At 40.1% G+C, this 22393-nt stretch overlaps 1 protein-coding gene across 3 annotated transcripts in view; it reads left to right on the top strand.

The window, feature by feature from the left end:
- FGD5 (FYVE, RhoGEF and PH domain containing 5) overlaps positions 1-22393 on the top strand; it is a 205799-nt gene that overhangs the window by 142997 nt on the left and 40409 nt on the right. For 2 of the 3 annotated variants that reach the window (XM_089520879.1, XM_089520859.1), the window contains exons 8-12: positions 3717-3804; positions 11793-11843; positions 14447-14505; positions 21109-21180; positions 22047-22115. In XM_089520879.1, coding sequence (XP_089377005.1) covers positions 3717-3804; positions 11793-11843; positions 14447-14505; positions 21109-21180; positions 22047-22115 — 339 coding nt within the window. The remainder of the gene's footprint in view (positions 1-3716; positions 3805-11792; positions 11844-14446; positions 14506-21108; positions 21181-22046; positions 22116-22393) is intronic. The other variant, XM_089520869.1, reaches the window with a different exon arrangement.

The following is a 22393-nucleotide window of genomic DNA, read 5'->3' as shown; positions in this document are numbered from 1 at the left end:
CTAGAATTCTAAAACGTTCAGCCTGTGTAACATTTCAGGATAACAAGTGATTATTTTATGCTAATGTTTGTAATAGGCATGCAGTAACCACTACCTTACATAGAAAGTATTGCAGCAACATTACCTTGTATGTTATTCCAGCCTTTGGCTTGAATTTTGGGGGGGGGGGGGGCACTTAGTCTCAGTTGTAGCAATAAATGTTTGGATTTTTCTCTCCCCAAACTTTCTTTACTCTGCCAATCCAGAGGTTAGTGCCTGACCTGACCCTCCCTCCCTCCAGAAAGGTCCCATCTCTCTTTAAGCTTACGTTTAGCAGTTGAATGCACTCACCTCTCTTGGGAGCAATTCAGAACCTGGCCTCAATCCTGCTCATCTTGTCTAGACCATAAATCAGCCCAGCTCTTCTGACGATGCCTTTGGCATGTTTCAGATCAATGGCTCTTACTCTCCAGTTTTCCATCTTCCTTTGCAGTGCCGCAGGATACAGGGGCAGGATGTATTTCACAGGACCATCATGGCCCCTAATATTAAGTAAGAGATAAAAGTTACAGTGTTAATGCCTTAGCCTTAGCCTTATGTGTTGCCCCTCAGTTCAGCTACAATTGGAGTTAATGGGATTTTTATTTGAGCCATAAATCTGAGCTCAGAAATTTCCTGTATGCACCGAGGGTTTTTGTCTTGTTTTTAGCTATCCTCAGTTGTCTCACTCAGATATTAACCACTTTAAAGGAATTAGTTGAAAGAATGTAAATGCACCCTAAATCAGTTTGAGACTGACTCTGGTCAAACTAGGGGAGCAAACTAGGACAGCCAGCTCTTTTTTGATCACATTTTCTGTACTGCAAGTAGTTAAATTATGGCCCCATACAGACAGGCCAAAATAATGCTGCTTCGGGTCACTTTGGAGGTATGCTGTATAAATTATGCATGCGTACTACGAGTCCGGAAGCTGCGCCAAAGCTGTGCTCTAGTCCTTAGGACAGGATCATGGCTTTAGCATGGTTTCCGGACTCTTAGTATACATGCATCATTTAAATAGCATACCTCCAAAGTGACCTGAAGCAGCTTTATTTTGGCCTCTCTGTATGGGAACTTAAGTCAGAAACTCAACAGATACCTTTCCCTTTCCCTGCAACTCCATGAAAAGAAAAGTTGCATGAATTAGGTGTCTCGTCAGCCAAGGAGAGGCAGTGGTAAACAAGGAAGTAGTATGAAGGCTTACCTGCAAGTGTTTAAACTTTAATTTCAAGCCATGTTTACAGGAGAGCTTGAGAACTAGGAGGTTATATAACATCTTCATGGGGGGGGTGTTGTTGTTCATGATGATGATGATTCAAGTATAGTTTTGACTAGTTTTGTCATTTAATTCCAATTCTTTCCAAAAAATTGGCTCAAAGTGGCTTATAGAATAGGAGCTAAAATGCATCAAGGCAGAATCCAAGGAGGGGGAAGGGGGAAGAAAAATATGATACTACTACTACTAATAATAATAATCCAGAATGAGTGTTTGATGTCAGTATTGAATATTTGTCAGGGATAACTTACATAATTCCCCTCACTGTCTGCCTCATTCATTGTCCTCTGCAATCCCTTGCTAAGAGTGAAACCTAATAATAATTATTATTATTATTATTATTATTATTATTATTTATAACCTGCCTTTCCCTGTGTTGGATCAAGGTGGGTAACAGCATATAAAAAGAGAATATTTTTTTATTTTATTTTGTGTGAATAAATCAAAACACCAGAGAATAGTCCTGAAATGAATTGTTCATGTCTTACTCAATGGAGAATATCGTACAGGCCCCTGGAACAGGCCTTGTGCGTTACAAAGGGGTCCGGGATGGGGCTGGAACAAGTGGTGTCAAATGCACAAGGGAAGTTCCCGCTCCTTTCTGTTCCCTTCCATTCCATCCCCCATCCGTCCCACAGGAGGCAATTTTTGGGAACTGTTCAGCAAGCATTCTCAAAAATTGCCTCCTGGGGACGGATGGGGGACAGAATGGAAGGGAACAGAAAGGAACGGGGACTTCCCTGTGTGCGGTAAAATGCACCCCCTATTCGTTCGCACTCGTTCCCCACCCCTTTCGCTCCGTCCCCAATCCGGCCCGATGCGATAACTTCAATGTGTCAAATGGTCATGAAGACACTTTTTTTACTTTGTTAGCCCTATGATAAGTTTTCAAGCATGTGTCAAGTTCCTACAATGTACTCAGAGGTTATGTGACCAGGCTTAATGGACTGAAAATATGAAAAGCTGTCAGTCTTTTGATTTGCTTGCATTTTTCCAAAACCAGTAGGAATTTCCTCTATTGACCTAAGCATCTTTATGCACATTAGCTATTCACATTTTTCAAAAATAAGCATGGCTTTGTGTGTATTTTATTTTACGCTATTTGTGAGGTTTATGCTATAATCACAAATGTATGAATTTCCAAGATTCTTTTTCACCTCAAACAAAGAACAGCACTAATGGTCAAGTTCCTCTGGGAAAATTCTTGGCTTTGATATTTACCTTGAGATAACCATCCATTATGCTTATCATTCTGGCTCTCTGTGGTAGGATTCCTTCCATCTGACACCATTCAACAAAGTACAGTTTAGGAATGCACTAAAAATGTGCATTTATACATTTAACTTGAAATTGGTACTTTCATGGAGTCTAAACTCTGCTTTGATTATCAGCTTCCATCCCAAACATAAATCATCATATGACTGTTTTACATCAATTTGTAGGGTTGGTTTATTTTTTTTACCAGTTTCATGCTGAAAGCAGAATGTGTGAGAATTTTGCTTCATCAATTATTTAAAAACAAAAGCAAACTAATTCTTCTCATCTACACCTCCAGGATCAAACAGAAACAGATGCAATTTGTGATTAGATGTCCACATGTTTCTAGATTTGCACTGCATTCCCAAAAAGAAAACATGTGCACATAAATACTTTAGTGAATAAAGTATCCATTAATACATCCATTACACCATGAGTGGGTAACTGGAGGGCTAGGCCTCTCAGCCCTTCAGAAGACCTACATCCCCTCCACTGCACCTATTCCTGCAAAAGGCCAAATTTCTCCCCCCCCATCCCTCCAGGGGGGCACAGGGGCATGTTTTGAGATCTTCCTGGGCATGTAGAGGGCATTTAGAAGCATTTTGAGGCAAAAGGTTCCCCCTTAAAAAAAAAAACAAACTTTGCTTAAACCCTGATGTATCCAGGGGCCACCAAACATGGTGGAAATGCCCTCCACAGCCTTCAGAGGTCATTTTAGGGTATTTGGGAGCAAAAATAATTTTGTTTGTTGTTTTTTTTTACCTCTAAAGGGCCAGAAAAAGGCCCTGGGAGCATCATGCAATCTGTGGACTGCACTTTACCCACTCCTGCATTATACCATCCACTTCATAAACATGCACAAAATACATAGAGGGTTTTTTTTTTCCCATTGTAAAAATCCACAGAGAACTGAAGGAGTGTGGACTTGGAGGTGGGTAAAGAAGGAAGTACATGGAAATGGATCTGATAGGTCTGGTCATCCCTTTTAGAAATTACCATGTGCTAGTAGGCAGCGGTGGGAGGATATCCATGCTGCCACTGTGTCAACTTTTTCAAAATGTCTACTGCCAACATTGTGAAACTAGTCATATTATTGATTGTTTTCTGGTTATGGATGTCCAAGTTCTGACATTTACTCTCTTTCTCCCCTTTCTCTTGAGGACAGCAGTTTCGTGATGGCAATATCTTGAATGTGAAACATCAGCTCTTGAAAGTAGTGCAGCGCATATTCCAGTACCATGTGCTACTCACAGGTCAGCAAGACATGAAACTTCACACCTGCAAAACCAGAGAGTCTTTAGCTCTTTCGCTTTGTGCTCAGGCTATATCAGCTGTCTTGAATTGAATCTGGTCCCTCCCCTCCTTACACCACCACTGCTTTAAAGTGACTTTTGTTTTCTTCTATAAAAGATTTGTTGAGAGGAAGAAGAGAGAAAGTAATAGGTGTTGAGATGGATGGAGACAAAAACCAAGAAGAAGGGGAGATGTTTCATGGTGGTAGAGACAGAGCGGGACTGTGATCTGTTGGGTTTTTTTTAAGAAGGGCCTTATGTCACAGATTAAGCCAACATGGTATCATGGCTTCAGTGCCAGACTAGAACTGGGAGACCAGGGTTAAAGTTCCTGCTCAGCCATGGAAACCCACTAGAAACCCTTGGGCGAGTCACACTCTCTCAGCCTCAGAGGAAGGCAAAGGATAGCCCCCTCTGAACAAATCTTGCCAAGAAAACCCCATGATAATTTGCATTAGGGCTGCCATAAATAAAAGAACCTTAACAACAAATCTTGTAAAATATGGGTAAACGTAATTAGTTCTCAAACAGTGAAGACTGCATGTGGCATGTGACTCACAGCATTAGGTGAAGCAAAATAACAATTGGTGGGAAATCTGAAGTTTATAGCACAATTAGTACTTGGATTGGAGACTATCTGGGAATCCTGGGTGCTGTAGGCTTACAGCCAGCATGGTTAGTGGTCTGAGTGTTAAACTAGGACTCTGGAGACCAGGGGTCCAGTTCCCGCTCAACTGTGGAAACTCACTGGGTGATCTTGGCCAAATCACACTCCCTTAGCCATAGAGGAAGGCACTGGCAAACCACCTCTGAGCTAATCTTGCAAAACAAAAACAAAACAAAACAAAAACCCTCAAAACCCCAAATCCAACAAGAAACTCATGATGGGTTCCCATTGGGGTTGCCATAAGTCAGAGAATGATTTGAAGGCACACAACAACAAAACAACAACAACAACAACAACAACAACAACAACAACAACGCATTCCTTTTCAATTGTATATGGAAATGGAAAAAATGTGCAAATAATATAGGAGATATCACAAGGGACGGGAGGCTCTCAATTGTGAAAGAGAAGATAGTGAGGTCAATTTGAAAATTCATGCCATTACGTGATTACTTATCACACCTTAAATTCTATGTAATGGCCTCCCCGAACGCTACCCAGATTCTGTGCAAAGTAAGACATCACATCGGTGGGTTCCTAATTGCAAATTGGCACCCTTGCACATGCTCAGTGAAACTCCAGATGACTGGAGCATAGCATATTTAGGCGAGTGAGAGAGAGGAACCAAGGAACCCACAATTTACAAAAAAGGTTGGGGGGGTGGGGTGGGAAGAATGGTTGAAAGAACATGCTCTATTCACGTTAAAACAAGCATATATTCACTCTTGTCACATTAAACCATGAATACAATGGTTATCTAATAGCTCCCGGTCCATACCTCTTAATTAGCAGGCAGCAGCCCCCCCTCAGCAATGCTGAAGGACAAGCGGAAGCAAAATTGAAGCGGAATTGCAACAAGGCTTCATGGCAAACTCCCCCTTCTGGATGGGGGGGGGGAACAGGGCCAAAGGAGTCATGCACATCACACCAAACAATAGCGCACTGAGTGTGAAGTTGCCTAGGAGTAAGGGTTTGTGACTTCGCTAGTCACCGAATTTACTTAACTGTGGATTGACGTGTGATTGCGTTTGGAGTGCGTTCGCATGACTGCGTTCAGAATGACACTGGATTATACTTCCAATTTCAGTCATGTGATTCATGTGATAAACTCCATACTCAAGTTCCATTGAAGCAGGGAGTAGAACCACATTTTTTAAAAATAACATTTTAATACTGAAGTCTCAAATGTAGATACTTACAAAAGCTGAGAAAACTTTTGTAAGTATCAGATTCACAGAGTCTGGCAATTTAAAAAGTAATTATTATTTCCCTGTGATTTAAAAAAACCCATACTGTTCAGTTTTTATTCTTTTTATTTATTCTTTTGTTCTTTGTTAAAATTCCAAATTATATATCCTATTGGAAGTATTTACTATTACACAATTTTGCTCTGGAAAATATTAGATCCTCCAGAGAAAATAACTAAATCTCTCACTGAATTGACTTGTCTGGAGAATCAGCACTTCCTATGGGTCCACCAAATCCATGTTGTATGTTCCATGACCTTTGTCAGGAATGCATAAAGATGGAGGAGTAGATCTCAGGTTTACAAACTATTACCATAGCAACTCTTAAAAGACCTGAAAATTAAGATGCTAAATGAATCACAGAAAGAACTCCCACACTGTGAGAAAATTTGAATGAATCTGCTGATTCATAGACCATTTGGCACATGGATGCTTAAACACTGCAGCTTTTTATTTATCAGTTAAATGATTATCATGGTTTACTCTCATTGAGAACAGTCCTACCAAGAAAATAAATGCACAGCTTGAGGTTGGGGTGGGGAGTTGGACTATAGTTCTCAGAATCCCCAAGCAAGCATTAACTGATGGCCATGTTGACTGAAGGGCTGTACAGACCGCCCCTAAGTGGCAGCCTGCAGCTGCCCCTTTTAGAGCCAGATCGGGGTGATGGCAACCAATCTTGCCTTTCCACAGTGCAAAAAGGAACTGCAAAAAGCGGCTCCTTTCTCCACCATGGAAAGGGTGCCATAGCTGCCAGCACTGCAGATTTTTGGTGCTTCTTTGGTGCTCACTGCCTCATGTAGACGCGGCGCCAGAGGAGTGCTGTGACAACATGCACTGTGTACAGTGGCAGGTGGCATCACGCTGACCTGGGGGCAGAGTCAGGGAGTGTGTTGTGTAGGCGCCCTGCCCCGACTCTGCCCTCAGGCAAGCCAAAGATGCCGTTCTGTACAGCCTGCCAGTGTATGGGGGAGTTACAAGCCAGAAAAGTAACTTTGCCATCTCTGGGGAAATGGGAAGGGCTCAAAACTCAAGAGACATATTACATACAGCACTTCAAAAATATCATCTCTCATGTTATCCCTCTCTCAAAATATTTGAACTTGAGGTCATCCACTGAAGCTACATGGTGGGAAATAAAGAGAAATTCATCTTCATGCATCACAGAATTCCTCTGTGGAGTTTGCTTCCACAAATTAATTGCTAATTTAGGTGGCATTTAAAGAGGATTCAGTAAGTTGGAACTGTCACTCAAGATATCAGACAGTAACAGTACCAGATATTGTTATTGCTTTTGTTATTGTTATTAATATCCTGCCTTTTCCCCAGTTTGAGAGTCAAGGTTGCTTGTTGTTGGTGTGTACCTTGAAGTTATTTCCAGTTTATGCCAACCCTCAAGAGAAACTATCACAGGGTTTTCTGGGGGTGAGAGTGTGTGACTTGCCCAAGGTCATCTATAGATGCTTCCATGGCTGAATTGGGAACTGAACCCTGATCTCCAGAGTAGTAGTCCAGTGTTCAAAGCATCACACCACAATGGGTCTCTCAAGGTGGTTTACAGCAGATAAAAATTCACAAAATATAAACGTTAAAAAGTGATTAAACTATCAAAAAATTTAAAAACAGTTAAAAACATAAACCATATAAGCATTACAGCACATCAAAAATAGAAAATAGAAAATCCAGCACATTGTACAAGGAACATCCCATCCAAACAATCTGTCCACAAAGGCCTGTCAAAACAGAAATGTCTTTAGCTGTTTACAGACAGAGTAAAGAAAATGGAAGTCTTAAACTTTATGACAAGGGCTTTCCCAACTCTGGGTGCAACTACTGAGAAGACCCTCTCCCATGTTCCCATGAGATGTACTTGTGGGGGTGGTGGGACAGAGAGAAGGGCCACCCCAGCAGATCACAAAACATGGGCAGGTGCGTAAGGGAAATTGTGGTCCTGAACCCTATAACTGAAAACTAGCACTTGTGCCTGGAAGCAGATGGGCAGCCAATGGAGCTGTTGCAACAAAGGAATCATGCCATCTGTAAGCAATCTGACTGCAGCACTTTGTACTGTACCAGCTGAAGTTTTTGAACACTCTTCAAAGGCAGCCCCATGTAGAGCATGTTAAAGTAATCCAGCCAGAATGTTACTAAGGTATGTGCCGCCGTAGCTAAATCAGACTTCTCAATGATGGTATGAGTTCAGACATGGGCAATTACCATGATAGATATATATCCCCTCTACTTTTAGAGGCAGGGTGACTTTGTTATTGTTGTTGTTGTTAATATTTATTTATAGAACGCTGTTAAGTTTGCACAGCACTTTACATAGCAAAGGTCAAATAAAGTAAGGGGGGCGGGAGAATAAAAACCTGCCAAGTGGTGTACAATCAAATAACGACATTACATGATTACAATATCTCTAAAATAATTCTAAGCAGTATACAATAAAATCAAAGTAAGCAGTAGATTAATATCTGCTTTGTCTACCACTTACAAAGGAGTGATGAACCCATCAGCTTAGATGGCTTTAAAAGGAGATGAGACACATATGTGGAAAACAAAGCTATCAGTGACCACTGTAAGGCCTCATTCCCACTTACTGAAAGATCTTAATCTTGATCCGGCTCTGCTCTATTATGCCAAATCGATTCCAAAAGGTCCCTTGTCCACATATGAATGGGGACCTTTTGGAATCACTGTTTTTTGGCATGGACCTTTGTCCCCACCTGCTCCCTGGCCTGGCCTTGGCCTCTCCCCTGACCTCCGTGCTCCCTCCCCCCGGCCCACCTATAGCCCCTTCTGCACTTGCCTTGGCTCCTTCCCTGGTTGGATCTGAGGCTGAGAGAGTGTGACTTGCCCAAGGGATGTGGGTGGCTCAGAGGAGGAGGAGCCACCCTGGAGGGCAGAGATGGCACCCGCCACCAGCTCTCCTGGTCCCTCCCTCCATCCTTCCCCTGCCTATATCACCACCTAATGGAGAGGAGGAGGAGGAGGACAGAGGCAAGGCCGGGTGGCGGGAGTGTGGACTCCAGGGAATGGAGCAGGGGGGAGAGGAAGAGGAGGAGGGGGGGAGACTTTTTTAAAAAAACAACTAATCGCAAAATCACTAGAATGGCTTAGCAGCTACTTGTTTCTACAAGTAGTTGCTTTGTCAATCTAACGCTTTTGTGCTTAGTTTTATTTGATTTTTTTAAAAAGACCCAAAAAGGTGTTACGGGGGGGGGGGGGTGTAACATCTCTGGGGATGTACAACACACACACACACCTGCTATTTGTCCCTCCCCCTTTAAAAAAAGTGATTCTGATCTGGCGTTCCCACTGTTAGGAATCACATCAGAATCGATTTTTGCCAAAAGAACCACCAAAAAAGCCCAGTTTTTGGCATTTGCCCCACGTTTTTTTCTCTGGAATCAATCCAATGAGGATTGGGATTGATTTCCAGTGGGAACTAGGGGCACATACATCGAATCACGATTCGACGCTTTTCCCAGTGGGAACGACCCCTAATAGTAGCAATTTAGTACCAGCAGGATCAGATGGCTCTGAAAGCAAGTTGCTGGAGAATAGTAACAGGAAAGAGCTGTTGGCACACATGTCTTTGGATGCATCTACACTGCAGAATCAGTGCAGTTTGACAATGCTTTAACTGCCATGGCTCAATATTATCACAATACCAGAAGGAAGGCAAGAGACATATATAAAATTTAAAAATACTGTACTATGAAATCCTGGGATTTGTAGTTTGTTGTGCCACCAAAGCTAGAGAAGGCTAAATATCTCACCAAACTACAAATCCTAGCATTCCATAGCATTGAGCCATGGCAGTTAAAATGGTGTCAAACTGCATTATTTCTACAGTGTAGATGCATTATTTGTGGGCTTTCTGTGGATATCTGTTGGACCACTGAGGGAAACGAGGATGTTAAATTAGATACAACTTTGGTTTGATCTAGCAGGACTCATCTTGTATAAAGTGTTTGGGCTCTCCTCTCCTTTGTCAACACAGTTTTACACATGCCTCTGGCAAATAGATTCTTTCATCTTCAGTTTTCCCGAGTAGAAGCTGGTTGCTCCTGTATGAGAGTGGAATTATACACATTGTGTAATTAACCACATTGTCTTGCCTAAAACCACATTTTTCTAATAGAGAGGCAACTGTTCCTGAAAGGACTTTCACTGACCCCCTTCCTTCTTCCATCTCCCTTAAAAGAGCATCTCATCATATCTCATGATAGTGTTATCATTCCCAGCACTGTTGCTTTAATTTGTATTACTAACAAAGAATAATAAAATACATTGTAGGATAGATTTAGGATGACCTGCCAAAGCACTACAGCTGCAGTATTTCTGACTTCCCCTATACATTTGGGAGAAATTATTGCAGACCACAATGATTCATCAGGCAGGGATAAGCAATGGCCTGCCACCAGAGACAACTTTTGTGTCTAGCCTACGCAGATATTGCAAATTGTTGTTGCAAAAGTTCTTCCCTTTGTCCAAAAAGGTCCACAAATAACATTGTCCCTCCTCAGCCTCTATGTAGTTATATGAGTCACAGGTCATATTAGTTAATTCAGAGTAGGTGTAATCTTTTATCAAATTCCATATAGAGAACGATTAAACATGGCTATTCCCAGTTAAACATAGTTCTTTTGGGAATCACTTTATGTGTATCTGTATCTAATCCATCATTGTAGCTTTTCCTCTGAGTTTAACAAAACTACATTGTAATTAAAGAGAAGCCGGGGGAGCATTCCCATCTCTCAGGTAATTTGAAATTCTATAGTTAAAAATCATGTTCCTTTTTAATTTATTTTCTTTCTTTCTTTTTTTTACCATAAAACTGACTTCTTACTGATTGAATCAACTGTTTCAGCTCCACTATCTTAAATATGCAGGGAAAATATGGAAAGCCATGTTTTTTGTTCCTCTGCAATTATATAAAGGACTGTATCTATTTATGGCCGATGATGATGATTGATGAGCCAAAATTGGGACTCAAAACAACTTATAATTTAAAAAATGATGCAACTAAATACATAAAAAAGGTGGACATTAAAATAGGATTAAGCTATCAACATGATTTAAAACAATACATAAAAAGATATAATACTATTTAAGCTATAAAATACTTTAAAACAGTTTGGTCAAAAACAATACACCACCCTTGGCCCATTCCTCAAAAACTTTCTAATTTAAAAGCCTGTTGGAAAGTCCAGGGAGTTCTGCACTGGGAGAAAGGCAATAGAAGGAAGGAAGGAAGGAAGGAAGGAAGGAAGGAAGGAAGGAAGTTTTGCTCAGCAACAGAAGGAGAGTAGAGAGGGGCTAATCTGGTCTCCTTGGGAAGGAAGTCTTGGGGCAGCCACTAAGAAGATCCTCTCTTACATCCATGCCAACCCTGCTTTTCTATTGATTTAGGTCATCTAAGGAGGAATCTGTCTTTGTCCTTCTGTTGAAACTTGGTGCTACTGCTGCTGTCTTCTACGGCAAAGCTAGCAGGGATATGCATTAGGGTTGTCACTTTTGTTATAGCTCCTTGGCCGTCTAGCTCTGTTTAATGTTGTGTGCTTTCTGACTTATAGTGGCCCTAAGGCAAATCTATCGTGGGATCTCCTGGGCAAGATTTATTCAGAAGGGGTTTGTCTTTGCCTCCCTTGGAAGCTGAGACGGTATGACTTGCTCAAGTGGGTTTCCATGGCTGAGAAGGGATTCAGACCCTGATCTCCTAGAGTATTAGTTGTACATTCAAACCACTACACCCTACTGACTCCTGTACTTAGGGAGCTTCATGTTACCCTCTTCGACTGCAATCAAAGCAGGGGCATTTTTGATACTGAATTCTAATTGTTTTTGAAAGGTTTTAGAGCAGGGTGGGGAAGTGTGGTACTCCAGGAACTGTTAAATGTCCTCTCAGTGACAATAGGACTGAACTTTCCTTTTGCTGTTTAGATGATCATGTATAAGACTGATGAGTCTGTTTAAAAGAACTTATCTGGAACTTATTCCATATTTATTCTCTGATTATTCTCATACAGATTACTTGAATAACCTTTGCCCTGATTCTGCTGAATATGAAGACACTCAAGGTAATTTGAAATAAAAATAATAAGAAAAATATTTATTTTGCCAGATGAATAGTCAGTGGCTTGACTCTTCCAGAAAACAGTTTATGAATAAACAGCATCACTGTACTGAGATCTCAGCTTGCTTTAAGAATAAATTACATCTCTGTGTTGTTTTGGGCTGAAACTACTGATCAGAAACTTACTATTTTCCAAATTTTAAGTTCTTGTTGTTCTCAAAATATGAAATATTGGATATCCAGAATTAATAGTGTGTGCTGTGCCAAAATCTGATGGTTACCCAATACACTTCTTAGATCAGAAGAAGTGATACCATTTTGAATGTTAGGTTGTGACACTAATGAATATCTTGGCTATATCCTAATGGTCAGAAGCTGCCTGTTGAGTGGGCTCCAATTTAAATGGAATACAGGGCCTGTGATAAGGATTTTCCTATAAAAGATTTCATGTGGCTTGGCATCTCATTTGCACAGTTCTTCACAGGTATGCTGGCCCTCAGCCAGAGTCATATCTCATGATGTTTTGCTACTTGGGGAAGACCAAGACGCTTCATGTACAATAACAAATTGGACTGGTTGTTGGATCTTTTCTTGGTCATGATGACAAGGCAGTTCCCCCACTGTACCTAAAGGCAGTAGTGTAGTTGTAAGCAGACCACATGAGAACAGACATCTCTCTCTTCCAACATCTTTCTGCTTCCTTCCAGCATCTGCCATTATACTTCACTGACTGGTTTTGCCTAATGGTAGGGCCATCTTTAGTTACCCTGTTATCCTTTTCTAGGTGGGGGAGGAGTCCAGTTGAGGCTAAAGTGTTTGTGTATGTGGACTGACTGTGTATATTAACCAGTAATTGTACATTCACTTACCTGGGAATAGGACACATAAAATGCAATAGAACTAATTTACATTGCACAGCGACAACACAATTCCATTTATGTTTTTCTCAGAAGCAAGTCCCACTATGATTAGTGGGGCTTACAAATTAAGTGCATATAGAAATGCAAACTAATTATGCAATGATTTGCATATCTAGCTAGCTAGCTAACTATCTGATATAAATTTCTTTGGCTTCAGTGAGAATTATTCTCTCTATATGATTTGCAGCATAGGTGTATTACTGGGGGCTAAAGGTCTTAATCTGCAAGAGATGTCATTCTGGATCCATATTACAATCTGAAAAGGTTCCAAAATGTGTAGTTTCAACAGTAGGAAGCAACCACAATGTTCTGCGCGTTAAGTTGTTAAATAAACTGCTAGATTAGCTGAGGTTATCAACAAAATCTCTCATTACATGCAGGGACTAAGCCTGGGTGGTGCAGAGAATAAGCACTTTTTACTGCTCTAGCTGCAATCCTGTTATGAGAGAGAAAAAGAAAGGAATGAAGCTAAGATCACTCTTGTGGAGAACAAGGATGACGACACTGATTTGAAAATCTGTTTTACCTGTTACATGATTTTAAGCAGCTAATCACAAGCAGTATTGGAATAATTCAAAATACATTCAGTTGGTAGGCTGTGGTAAACTATGGTCTGAGCAAAGGAATGGCTAAAACTGCTGCTGTGGGAGGAGACTCCATCCTTCTTCAGACCATGAGCTGGCAATGATAGGAAGAGTGTGTTTTTCTGTGCGATTAAACTGTGACTCACGTCTGAAAGACAATTTTGTACTTCTTTGGTCTGAAACACACTGCATAAATAATCCAGTTTGAGACCACTTTAACTGGCCTGGCTCAGTGCTAGGGAATCCTAGGAATTGTTTTTTATTGTAGTACCAGAGCAGGCTCAAAGTCTCATAAAACTAAATCTATGGATTTCTGCTTCATTTAAAAATTCATTGTAGTGATTTCCAAAGGGGTGGCTCTGTAAATTCCCAGGGGAAGTAGATGCTAGTGCTGCTGGTAGGATTTAAAGATTCAGAACTGTGTGAGTACATGTCTGGTATATCACACACACACACACAAACACACTATATTGCCATGTTTATGTCACAGAAAATGCCCCAGTGTGGGTCATGGTATCAGTTCAGAAACATAGAAAATAGAAATCAGAATTAAAACAGAAACATTTATTTCATTATTCACAAAGTACACATTATGATCTTGGTATGTGAATTGGGAGAGGACATATATTATAGGTTTGTACTCCCCCCACAGCCTGAATATATAAACAGTGTGTGTGTGTATGCTGTTTAGTGGAGTCTCCTTCTTTGGAGGTCTTTAAGCAGAGGCAGGATGGCCATCTGTCAGGTATGCTTTGATTGAGATTTCCTGCATGGCAGGGGGCTGGACTGGATGGCCCTTGCGGTCTCTTCCAACTCTACAATTCTATGCAATAATGTGACTTAAATTAACATGAAAAAAATTGTTTCATCCTTTGTTACTCTAGCTCTGTGGCAGTAGGAACAGATACATTTTTCATTTTGGAGAAATGAAGCTGAGAGACAGTGACTTGCCCAAAGTGCCAAGACTCATGTAGATGAGCAGAAATTTGAATCCTCATCCACTGAAAAATGTTTAGTAATAAGCAGTTTAAATTGTTTCCCACCTCTAAGTCTTTTCTTTTGCATCCAGTTAAGGCTTTCTGTTTTGTTGCTCCCCACTATAGCTGCCCTGTTGATTGTCACTGAAGTTGCAGACCGAGCCAATGACAGCATGCACCAAGGGGTAAGTATTAACGTAATATATATTATATTTTATTTATATCTTGCCTTTCTTCCAGTATGAGACCCATGATGACTTACAAAAAGTTAAAACAAAAAACAGCTAAAATCTTTTTGTACAGAAGTAAAAAATGATTAAACAAACAATTCTATTCAAACCACAAAGTTAAAACAGTTTAAAATGTAAAGTTAAAACAGTTTAAAATATACATTTAAAACAATAATAAAAAAGATAAAAGCATAGCCTCTGTGCGTGCATGTGCCTACAAGTTACCTTGAATTTTTTCTTAATCAAAGTATACTAAGAGGTGGTTTGTCAGTTCCTTACTCTGAAATATAGCCTACAGCACGTGATATACAGTAGAGGTTTCCCATCCAAGTACTAACCAAAGCTGGCAACAGCACATACCATTAAAAGACCTTTCTGCCTCATGAATTCAAGAGGCAGAGGCCTGCCTAAATAAACATTATCTAATTATTTAGTTCCCAATTAATCCTCGTTTCTGTAAATATAAATTCAGTATTATTTTGATGTATTTTGCTAGGTCGGAAATAAATGATAAAATTTGTATAAACTAATCTCATAGGCTTCTGAAAGGAGTGAAGCATTCAAAATACAATATAAGCCTGAGTTTCTCAAAATACGTTAATTAACATGCTGAGAAATAGCATCCCTAAACTTCCAGATGGCCTTGCTGTCAGTGGTTGGGCATCTTTCCATTGGTTGCTGAGGAGCTCCACCATTATAAGAAGAGGCATGTGTGCTCCAAAAACCACAGTTCATTTTACCACTTGCCATGCTCCCTGAAGTGATGCCAGAGGAGGGCTTGCACCCCCTGGATCCATCAGTTTCCCCAAGAAACCCCAGGACAACACCCTTCAGCTATGCCAGTCTGGAGAGTGGCATCATTTGCTCTTTAAAGGAGCCATCCAGATTGTAAATCTGATTGGGGGATAGTATTCAGCACTTTGGATATTTGCTTTAAAGTTTAGACTAAACCCTGGAGCAAAATCACCCTGCCAGCACAATTGCAGTCTTGCACAGTAGGTAGTGAACACGACCTAATGTCAGGACCAGGAAGAAATGACACCACCCCCAACACACACACATACACTTTACTTTTTGCTGCCTCTGAAAGTCCAGCTTGATAACACTCATTGTCCTACATCCTGAAATGCAATTCTTGCAAGAACATATGAACAAGTAGTTCTCAAACTTTCATTCTCCAGGTGTTTTGTACTTAAACTCCCAGAAACCCCAGCCGACTTGGCCAGTGCTGGCCAGAACAGTAGGAGAATCAAAGTTTGAGCTCCACTGCTATAGACAGTCTTAGACTTCCATGCATTTCCAGTGCTCTTACAGATGTTCATGAAAGACACAAAAACACTTTTCAACTCTGACTTTTTGGCAGAAAAATGACAGGTTTCAAAATTTTCTGTAGAGCCACATGATAGGGGCTGGAATACTAATTTACCTGTTCCTACACGTGACTGCAGCTTTCCTGTAAGGGATTTTGTTATTCTTTTAAAAATGAAAGTATCTAGGAAGAGTAACATGGCAAGAGTCAGCAAGGCAGATTCATTCACCCAACAGCATCTGTTTAGTGGTTAGATATGGCTCACCTTTTTTCTGGCACAATTTAGGATTGTCATGGCTGTGTAGAGGAAATAAACTTTCACCTTTTAAAACTGAAAGCCATGTGCTTTATTCAGATGGAAACTTAAAGCAGCTGCTTAAAACAGAGCCAAGAATGTCCTGCACTTCCACACAGCTGGGACCCTCTGATTGTGGAATTTTTAATTCATGCCTCTGAAACATGTGCCAAAACTAAGTGCAGCCAGCATTTTCTTCCACTGTGCAGGTTTCAATAATATTTTCTGTGTGGAAAAAAAAAGACAGCAACTTCAAAGTCTGTAGGCACTTGCCCACTGCTGAAGGGAGAACATGATCTACAGGGAGATTTATTTCCACCTTTGTTGCTTCTTTTTTTTCTTTCTGATTCTGTTCTTATGCTGTTAGCACAGGGCTAGGCATCTGTGGCCCTGTAGATGTTGTTATCCTGTAGCTCCCATCAGCTCTAGCATGTCTTCCCAAAAGTAAATGGGAATCTGGAGGGACACAGATGCCCAACCCTGATGTAGCATGTGGCTGACACTCAGAAATGTCAGGAAAAGCAGACAGGGAAGAGTGTCACCTGTTTAACCTTTATATGGTAAATAGCAATAAAAGGCCCAACAGGTCAGCAGGAGAACTGGTAATGGTGCCAGTGAAAAGTGCTTCTGAGGAACCTCAGTCAATAAAGAGCTGAAGTCCACACTTCACTTTGTAAGCAGAAAATGAATAAATATTTGGAAAATTTTATCATTTAAACTCTATTTCTCCAACCTTGTACCCTCCAGATATGTTGAGCTATGGTCTCACCATCTTCCACAGGCTGGCCACTGTGTTGGAAAAGGAATAATGGGGTTTATATATTACCTCAAAAATGCACTTTTGTTTCTTAAACATAACTCTAGTCCCTTGTAATCTGTATTATTGGTCTCATAGAGGCATAATTGTACATGGGAGGGAGGAACACTACAGAATCTTCTAAAACTGGAAACTGTTCTCTGCTTGCCAGGAAAAATGTTCCAATTGAAACAAGCTCATTCTTGATGAGCTGTCCCTGGTGTTTATGTTCTGAAAAATAACACCAACATTATGATCCAGACAATCACACTGCTTGAGATGTGAAGTCCCAGAAGAGAATCAGTAAAATGTTTTTGTTTTGTTTTGGTTTTAAAAAAATACTTTTTAAAAAATACTCAAGAACATTAGAGGGTTACTAAAAAAAAGTATCCACCAAGGAATATTGGGTACTATGTGTTATATTTCAGAGGAAGGAACTGGCAAAACTACCTATGAGTATTCCTTGTCTGAGAAAACCCTATGAAATTCATGGGGTCACCATAAGTTAACAGGAAACCTGAAGACACATACACACGTAGCAACGATATGTCTCTTTCAGAAGCAAAGATTTAGCATATAATAAAACATCAGTAAGAAACAGATGTAATCAAAAAGATTGAATCTTAGATCTTTAGCATCACTTTCAATGGAATGAAAGTATATAAAAGGAAAATGTGTATCTTGCTGTGAAAGAACCCTGGTCCTGCAGCCTATCACTCACATTGCCCTTTTTCTCAGGATCCTCTCACTTAGGCTTCAAGGTGACAACTATAGTGGAAATGTGTGTGTTGATCAGTGGTCTAATGTGGTACAGCGTGACCACTTCTCATTTTCATTTCTTAAGTTTTAACAGTCAGACATAGAAGATAAAAACAGTAAAGATTTAGATAAACATGAACTCTTTGAAGCCTTCCTCATTCCCAGCTCCCAAAACCCTTTCAGAACTTATCAGTTCCTCTCTTCCTAAATGGGGTAGAATTCAGAGACACAGCTGTGTTAGCCTGGAATATCAGGATACAGAGGAATCTTGTAGCAACTTTGAGAATAACTGGGCAAAAGACATTGTAGCATAAGCTTTTGTAGACTAGGTGTGAGGAAGCATCTGAGGAAGTAGGCCTAGTCTATGAAAGTTTATGCTACCACTTCTTTCACACAGTTAATCTCTTCTTAACTGGGCTTCACTCTTTTTCTGAATGCCCTATCTATTTTACACACAAACGTCTAGGTTGTAGGTCCCTGTCCCTGTAGGTCCCCTTCAAAGCATTCCATGAACTGTGATTGACCGGTTCTATGTACGTTCTACACAGCTGACCATTTCCGACATGTTTTTAACTAATTACCTGTCTAACAGCAATAATCAAATATTACAATAATTAATACTGTACCTTAATTCAAAGAAAATGTGCATGTTGTTTAATTAAACTAACATTTTTTCTAACTAAATACCAGACAAAAGAAGGGATATATTTTATGTAGGAAATCATTATTAAAAGACTCTCTGTATAATCAGCCCTTAGTCTCCTCAGGGGTTATGTTCCAGACCTCCTCTTGCAGATGCCAAAAACTTGAAGTCCTGTTGGTTTTAATGGTGGTGTGGCCATGTGCATGCACTCCCATTGGGGTGAATGGGGTGGGGCTATCTGCGGATGCTCAGATCTACAAATGGCAAGCCTGTGCTTGGGGCGGACTGACTGTATTAAGGGATATTGTACACAGGGCTGCCATTTTGCTAGGCCAGGTTCCAATTAAAATATACTTTCTGTTGTGATTAATCTGTTTTACTAATTAATCAGTTAATTCAACCCTACTTATTGACAGTGAGCAAAACAATTCTATCCTTTTCCCTTTCAGTCCTCATTCATAGCTTGATCTTGTGTGTGTTCATTTCAAATTCTCTAGAGTAATGAAGCTTACAGCCTCAGTAGACTATCTGGCCAAGTGAAATTTTTCAGTGGATATCAAAACCAAAAACAGAGACACGAGGCCTAAGGTGTTCTAGCTGACTTAGAAGATTGTAGTGAACCTGTGAATGTAATGAGAGTAATTCATTAGAAACTCATCCCTTTTTTATCCAAGAGCCATCCAACACTGTCACTTTAATGGGAACAAAGGTCTCATTTTAGATACCATACAGTGGGAGATTACACAGCTTGCCTGTGCTCATTGATTGTGTCCAAGCTTTTAAATGCAGGTGGTGAACTAACAGGGTCAGACTCTGTTAATGAGCTCTCTGATCTCTGCAAAAGAAGCATAATTTCATTATCTATTTGTAACTTAACCTTACTAGCAAAGATCACCAGCTACACAGCCATTGCTACTGGATGTGAAAGACATGTATAATCCTATCAGTGGTAGTGTAACATTAAACGGAGATTTCTGTTCCCTTCATCACCTGAGCATCTGCAGCTGTGCAGCTGTAAGAAAGAGGAAGCAGACAAGGAAAACTATTTTTAATGTGTTAGGTAGATTGAATTAATAGCTTGAAGGATTTGGAAAAGTTACCATAGGATGATTTTTAAACTATCTATCTATCTATCTATCTATCTATCTATCTATCTAATTAGCAGTAGCAGCGGAATAATCTCCATTATCATTATGCAATGGGATCTTGTAGTATCTTTGAGCCTGTGTGAAAAAAGTTGTAGCATAGGCTATTGTAGACTTGGGAATGGAGCAGATGGGTCTGAAAGAGTGGCCTGAGCCTGCACCAATTGCAAGTGGGTCAGGACTGCCCTGGCTGCATGGTCCGTTCCCAAAGTGGGCCATGGCCACAGGACCTAACCTGCACCACCAGGAGCCACATTATCCCTGCTCTTTTTTACTCCAGTGCAGCTTCAGGCAGCTTTGGAGGTGTGCATTGTTTGAATGCCACGCCTCCAAAGCAGCCAGAAGCTGCTTCATTTGGCCCATCTGTTCCTGGCCAAGGTCTACTTCCTCAGATGCATACTGGTATTCCAGACTAATACGTTATTTCTGAATTCAGTCTATTATGGAGCTTCATGTATAATTTAACTAGGAGCAGAGGTTCTAAGCAATGTAAAATACCCAACTGAAATCAGTTACCGTATATACTTGTCTATAAGTCTAAAAAATTATGCCCCAAAATTGACCCCCAAATCCCAGGTCGGCTTACTTACAGTATGGTAATGTGATAGCAACTCTTTCAGATTTCCATATGCAGTTTCTTTCTGTACTGAGCCAAGCAGATAGAGTCCTTGGTGACTGATTGCTGTTTAACAGTCCCTCTTCCACACGAGAGCATCACTGTTTTGGGAGTGAAAGCTGAAACACTGAAGCCTTGTATTGATTGCTGCTTCCTTCTTGTCCCTCGCATACACACACTGAAGGAACCTCCAAGTTTTACACTCAATTTATCCATAGGTCATGTCAAAATCCATAATTTTGGCACCAAAACTTGCCCTTGTGCTATACATGATTTCAACTTTTAGTTGAATATATACAGTAATAATGCTATTAGAAATGCAAAATACTAAGACCATGCACAGTCTCAGCAGTTTTAGGGCTGAAGGACCTGAGATGCCATTCATGAATAGCATCTTAAAAAGTTATGTACTCTGCATGGTGGCTCCAGTCACAGTCAGTACTGTTGTGACTGTAGGGAAGCTTGTTTAAATCAGAGCTTGGAATCGTGTGGCCCTCCAGATGTTGAACTTCAACTCCCTGCAACATAGCCTCAACACAGTTAATGATGACCCCTTTTCTAAGCTGTCAGGCTCTGCTGTGGTCTTGACCCAGACCATTTCTCCTCTGTGTCTATTATTTAAATTTTTAAACCAGTCACACAATTGTTAATTGCATGAAAGATATCTTGTCTAATAGTTTGGCTTTTCATTGGTGCTGTCTCTGATCAGTCAGAAACCAGCCTGAGATCTCATCACAAGGAAGAGTGAAGATATCCCCATTGCCTCTTTCTCTCTTATTGATTTGCCATGACATTTTCAGAAAGAGTGAGGCATACACAGATTTGAGGAAGGTGGGAGTCCAAAACCAAGAAGTTTGGTTTGAATGTCTGTCAATCGGTCTAAAAGCTTTGATTGGTGAAGAGACTGTTAGTGTCTGTTGGATTTAAAATGAAATGTCATCATGTGGGAACCAAAATTTAAATACTACACCATATTTTTCTGGTCCTTATTATAGGAAAATTTGCAGAAGCTGGTACATATAGAACATAGTGTCAAAGGGCAGAGCAACCTTCTCCAACCAGGAAGGGTGAGTTCCAATTAGTTGTGTGTTGGATTAGGACATTATTCTCCCTTTTTTTCTGCATGGGAAGGCTCTGGTGGCTTTAAATGGTTGTATAATGAGGAAAATGTAGAAAATAAGACATTTTTTATTGCTTTCCTCAAAAGAGAGGAGGGGAAGGAAGCCTTGCCACAAAAATGTTGGCGTACCTAATATACATTTTAAACATGCCTGGACAATACATGAAAACATTTTCATAGCCTTATTGATGTAAATAGGAAAGCTTTTTTTTCTGTCCAGAACCATGTTTCTTTGAGGTAATCTTTTGTGGGTTGCATGCTGGCTTTCTAAATGACACTGGTGGCAGGTTAGAACTCATTTCCAATCTTTTTAAATAATGATATAATTGTCAAATTTTATCTTGCTTTTTAAACCTTTGGTGATGTGCTTGGAATTGTGTTTTAAAATATCACATTATTGTTCATTTCTCTAGGATTATTGTTTTATGAAATGTGGTGGGTAAATATTTTAATAAGTAAAAAACTACGATAACATTATTTGTTGTTTTCTTTTTTTGAGGGAAACCTTTGGTATTGCATGTTAGAATAAATGTGCAGAAACCACTTACTTTGGGTTTGTGTGGTTGTTTCCCCTGTGCAGCTACTCCTTTGTTTTCAGTGGTTTATGAGGTTTGTCAGGTGATTTACCACAGTGCCACTGCAGGCTTTATCTTAATCAACTCTTCCTCTTTTACTGCATGACAATTAAATCAGAACACAGCATAGTGGGAAACAGTATATGGAGTGAACATCTCAATTCATATTACAAACCATTAAATGTGAACAACAGCCTCCAAAGGCAAGATGCACTGATCTTTCTGTTTTCTTTCTCAGGTGTTTCTTAAAGAAGGAACATTGATGAAAGTGTCTGGGAAAAACAGGCACCCTCGACATTTGTTCTTGGTAAGGAGATTAAGAAGAGCAGGGCTGGTCTCTTTCATTAAGCAGTGGGAAAGAAACAAACAGGGATTGGTAACTCAAGTTTGCAGTCCTATGTAAATGTACTTGCTAGGCAGAATGTTGAAAGTAGTACAATTTAATTGCTGAATAAATGTACTTGGAATTGCATTGTTAGGCTACAGTTCTGTAATACTCTACTTGGAAGTAACTTCAAAGGAACATAGTAAGATTTTAGTAAACATAAATATACTCAGACTATTAATTATTTTATAGCTGTGATT

Source organism: Sceloporus occidentalis, unplaced genomic scaffold, assembly GCF_023333645.1.
Source record: "Sceloporus occidentalis isolate IW3139 unplaced genomic scaffold, rSceOcc1.0.p SCAF_1, whole genome shotgun sequence".
Taxonomy (NCBI): Eukaryota; Metazoa; Chordata; class Lepidosauria; order Squamata; family Phrynosomatidae; genus Sceloporus; species Sceloporus occidentalis.
Note: the sequence above shows the minus strand (reverse complement) of the source record. Positions and strands in the feature narration are given on the sequence as shown.